Source organism: Miscanthus floridulus, chromosome 7 (assembly GCF_019320115.1).
Source record: "Miscanthus floridulus cultivar M001 chromosome 7, ASM1932011v1, whole genome shotgun sequence".
Lineage (NCBI taxonomy): Eukaryota > Viridiplantae > Streptophyta > Magnoliopsida > Poales > Poaceae > Miscanthus > Miscanthus floridulus.
Window position 1 is genome coordinate 47,551,696 of NC_089586.1, and position 4,886 is coordinate 47,556,581.

Here is a 4,886-nt window from a genome sequence, read left to right on the forward strand (position 1 = left end):
CACCTCGTTATACTTGGATGCAAGGGGAGGCTGAAGGAAGGATGCTGTGGTATGACGTTGAAGTGGTTGTCCTGCCTCACGCCAACAGACCCCAGTGGCTTGGTTGGAGTCATCGATGCTGACACTGATGAAGATATGTAGTTAGCTGTAGCACTAAGCTAAATGCACTAGTGCTCATCTTTTGCTTTCTTCTGGAGGAACATGTAACTTAATTTCAGTTAGAGGCTTGGATGCAATCTCTGGAACTTGCATGTGGCTCCCTATGGATGTGAGCGTTAAATAAAAGTCCAGCTTGATGTTGGCAACACTTGGCATATAAGCGTATGCATCGCGAGAATGTGCGGAGTAAAGTTATGGGCGATGTTATAAGGATGAATTGTTGTGCCTCTATTTATTGTATGAAATTAATCTCTCCAATAAGTTCAATTTGACATAATTCTACAACTCATCTGTAATGTATCTGACATCGTCCATCATTACTCACAAATGCACTTCTGCAGATGTCGCACAATCTGCGTTCAGGCCATGCTGGGGGTAGTGGTGATGATGATCTTCCACCGCCACCACCACCCACACTGTCTGATTTGTTGGCCATGCTCGTGGAAGGTCAGCGTGCGTTGGGCGATGCCATGCGTACCCTGGCCTAGCATCAAGCATAGGGCCAAAATCAACAACAGGGACCAGAACCCAATCAGTTTAGTGATTTCAAAGAATTCCAAGATACCAAGCCGCCAGTCTTTAAGGAAGCTGAAGAGTCGCTCCAGGCAGAAGAGTGGCTGAACACGCTTGAGCATAAGTTCCGTTTGCTCAGGTTGACAGAGCAGATGAAGGCGGAGTATGCTTCGCATCAGTTACAAGGACCATCATGTATTTGGTGGCGTCATTATAGGTCCACCTTACCTGAGAATGCCCAGATCACGTGGAATCAATTCCAGGAGGCTTTCAAGAGTCATTATATTCCTCCCGGGTTGATGGCCATAAAGCACAATGAGTTTATGAAGCTGGTGCAGGGCACCAAGACACTCACTGAATACCTTCATGCATTCAATCATCTGGCAAGGTATGCTCCAGAATTCGTTGATTCAGAATCAAAGAGAATTGCGAGCTTTAAGAGAGGGCTTAGTCCCAAACTGATGAAATCCATGGGAAACAACAAGAGTGTCACTTTCAATGAGTTCATAAGTGATGCTCTTACTCAAGAGAATAACAATAATGTTTATGCTGCTTTCAAAAATCGCAAAAGGGCCTTTGAGGCAGGTGCCTCTTAGGCTAAAGCTCCAGTAGCGAAGACTCAGTTTCGCCCACCGGCTATAGCTGTTAGATACCGGCCGCCACAGAAGAAGAATCAGATAAAGACTAGTTTCAAGAAGGCATTTACTGTACCTCTTCTAAAGGGCACCACCGGACCAGGGAATTCTTTTGTTCCACCAGCGAAGCGGCCCTGCTGGAATTGTGGTAGGACAGGTCATTGATCCAAGAATTGTCCTTATCCTCGGAAGAACAATCAAAAGCAGGGGAATTCTGGTGCTCGTCAAGGGCATGTTAACTATACCAACATGACTGAGATACCCTCAGGAGAGGTGGTTACTATGGGTAAGTTTCTTATGAATCAACATCCAGCAGTTGTACTATTGGATTCCGATGCTTCGCATTCATTTATGAGTCCAGTTTTTGCATCAAAATACAATCAGAAGGTAGTTACACTATCCACGGGTAGTTATTGCATTAGTGCAGCTGGAAGTAATATTTCTACCAATTAGATAGTGCAAGATGTCAGTATCGAAATAGAGGTTTACGTCTGAGCTGGTAGTGTTGCCAGGACTAGGTATAGATATAATCTTGGGGATGAAGTGGATGAGCGGTCATGGAGTGCTCATCGATACTTCCACTAGGGTCGTTATGTTGAGAGATCCTATCAGCAATGAGGCTTTCCTAGTGCCACTTCCCAGAGACCTGGAACTCCACAACACTGCTAATGCCCTCCAGACCCTGAGAATAGAGGACGTTCCAATAGTGTGTGAATTTCCTAATGTGTTTCCTGATGATCTACCTGGTTTACCGCCGGATCGAGATAGAGAATTCAAGATCGAGTTAGTGCCGGGCACTGCACCTATTTCTAGAAGGCCTTATAGGATGCCACCCAATGAGTTAGCAGAGCTTAAAGTTTAGTTACAAGATCTATTAGAGAAAGGTCTTATCTGACCTAGTGCTTCTCCCTGGAGTTGTCCTACTATATTTGTGAAGAAGAAGGACAAGTCATTGCGCATGTGTGTGGATTATCGTCCACTCAATGCTGTGACAATCAAGAATAAGTACCCATTGCCTCGCATTGATATTCTGTTTGATCAGTTGTCTAAGGCAAAGGTATTCTCCAAAATTGATTTGAGATCTGGTTATCATCAGATAAAAATTAGACTGGTGGATGTGCCTAAGACCACTTTCTCCACCAGATATGGGTTATATGAGTATCTTGTTATGTCTTTCGGCTTGACCAATGCTCCTGCAATACTTCATATATCTGATGAATTTTGTATTCATGGAGGAACTAGACAAATTTGTAGTTGTCTTCATTGATGACATCTTGATCTTTTCCGTAAATGCTGAAGAACATGCCGAGCATCTGAGAGTTGTTTTATCTAGGCTACGAGAACATAATCTTTATTCCAAGTTCAGTAAATGTGAGTTTTGGCTTAAGAAAGTACCTTTCTTGGGTCATGTGTTGTTCGATGAAGGGATTTTGGTTGATCCGTCTAAGGTGCAAGAAGTCATGGATTGGAAAGCACCAACTTCAGTGCATGAGGTTAGAAGTTTCCTTGGTTTGGCTGGATATTATCGTCGATTCATTCTGGATTTCTCTAAGGTAGCCAAGCCCATGACCAGGTTGCTTCAAAAAGATGTAAAGTTTGTTTGGACTTCAGAGTGTGAGACTGCTTTTTGCACTTTAAGGACCTTGTTGACATCAGCTCCTGTTTTGGCACAACCTGATATCGAGAAACCTTTTGATGTGTTTTGTGATGCATCAGGTACCGGTTTAGGATGTGTCCTTTTGCAGGAAGGCTAGGTTATTGCTTATGCCTCACATCAGTTAAGGAAGCATGAAGCCAATTATCTAACTCATGATCTTGAGTTAGCTGCTGTTGTTCATGCTTTGAACATTTGGAGGCATTACCTGCTCAGTAATATGTGCCATATCTATACCAACCATAAAAGTCTCAAGTATATCTTCACTCAACCAGAATTGAACATGAGACAGAGAAGATGGCTAGAGTTGATCAAAGATTATAACTTAGAAGTCCATTATCATTCGGGTAAAGCAAATGTTGTTGCCAACGCTTTGAGTACAAAATCTCATTGCAATTCTCTCTTGGAAGCAGAGTATCATTTGGCACATCTATTACATCCTGCTGTGTTGCACAGTATTACTCTTAGTTGCTGTAACAGAACCGACCAATTATACGAAATTAAGTAAGAAAATCATCCACCAGAGCAGACGATTTAACAAACTTAAGCCCGTATAACCCGGTAGTCCGTGAAATCACGAAGGATTTCAAACCAACTCGTGTCCCAGCCATGATCGTAATAAGTTTAGCGGTCACCATCACATATTACATAAAAGTTTGCATCACGGATACATCAGAGTTTCAACATAGTTATTACAAAACCAGTTCGAATAAAAGTAGCGGAAGTCATTTGTTCAAACCACACACACACTCACGCGGAGTTTAAATATAGTGCCAGCGAATGATCATTTCCAACAAAAGCATCAGATGAGACGTAAGGAATGACCATGCCCATGGTCCTAAGCATCACCCATCGTAGGATACATGCAGTTGATACAGTAGCCATAGTACATCTGCCCATCTGCAACAAGTGGGAATAAAACCCTGAGTACGAGAAGGTACTCAGCCAGACTTACCCGACATAACCAAAAATAAATGACACCAAGGATTATGAAGGGCTTTATAGTAGGGTAGCTGACTCATTTGCAAAAAGAAGCATTTTTAGCCTTTCAAGCACCTTTCTAAAAGCATTATTGCCAAGTTAATTATTATTAACCTGTCACTAGGTTTGCACCTATACTAGAGTAAACATGTGATTAAGCAGATAATGATAACCAATGATCATTAAACAACTTCCATACTGTCATATTCGTTATAACTGTCCAAGTGTTCCATAACATTTACTATGATGAAGTAACTCAAGTCAAGTGCTCACTATCCAGGAGCGATGGCGATTCGAATCGATTCCTAACCAGCTGGTGATTTATTCCTTACACAAACCTCACTCACCCGCTAAAGTGAGATATTGATCACCAAGTCAACTTTCCAGGAATCTCAAGTTTGCCAGGAACCACATGTACCCGGGGGCCGACCGACTGCACTTTGGCCTTATCATCCCGCCCCCGTGTCCTACCACACCTGCTCCGGCACAGTGCGTTGCGGGCAATCTGCTCGGCCCAAAAATCTCCCAGCTTCGCAGTTGGAAGGTACTTTATCCGGCCAGCTAAATGTAAGGCATGCGTTCAACATGACTCGAGGCCCAACAACGGTCGGTCCTTAATCGACACAGACGGAAACACTACAGTCCAAAACTCTGTAAGTCTCCATCCGGTCTCAACTTCATTTAACATTTAGTTATACCATGACTTCATAGTCATCCAAGCAGATCCAGGTAACCACCTATAGCTCGCAGGTGACAGGAAATCACCTGACTTCTACTGGTCTAAGCCAGCTAAGCATTGACTCAACTACGGATACCAGGGTAACAAGGATATAGTATAACAAAGGTAAGCAAGGTATAATGCAGCAACGGTTGCAAACAACTCCTGAACGTAATGCATTACTTTAAAGTAAAGTATTTAATTAAATAATTGCAAACCGGGAGAA

At 42.9% G+C, this 4,886-nt stretch overlaps 1 protein-coding gene across 1 annotated transcript; it reads left to right on the forward strand.

Moving 5' to 3' along the window:
• Positions 1-500: 500 nt before the first annotated feature.
• LOC136465469 (uncharacterized) lies at positions 501-1,268 on the forward strand. Its single transcript, XM_066464188.1, has 2 exons — positions 501-606; positions 721-1,268. The coding sequence occupies exons 1-2, from the start codon at positions 501-503 to the stop codon at positions 1,266-1,268; spliced, it is 654 nt and encodes a 217-aa protein (XP_066320285.1).
• Positions 1,269-4,886: the final 3,618 nt, after the last annotated feature.

Bases quoted from the DNA above. Each gene is read 5' to 3' on its own strand.
- LOC136465469 (XM_066464188.1), top strand. From the start codon at position 501: ATGTCGCACAATCTGCGTTCAGGCCATGCTGGGGGTAGTGGTGATGAT. The intron at 607-720 runs GTCAGCGTGCGT...AAGAATTCCAAG, and splicing joins GTTGGCCATGCTCGTGGAAG to ATACCAAGCCGCCAGTCTTT.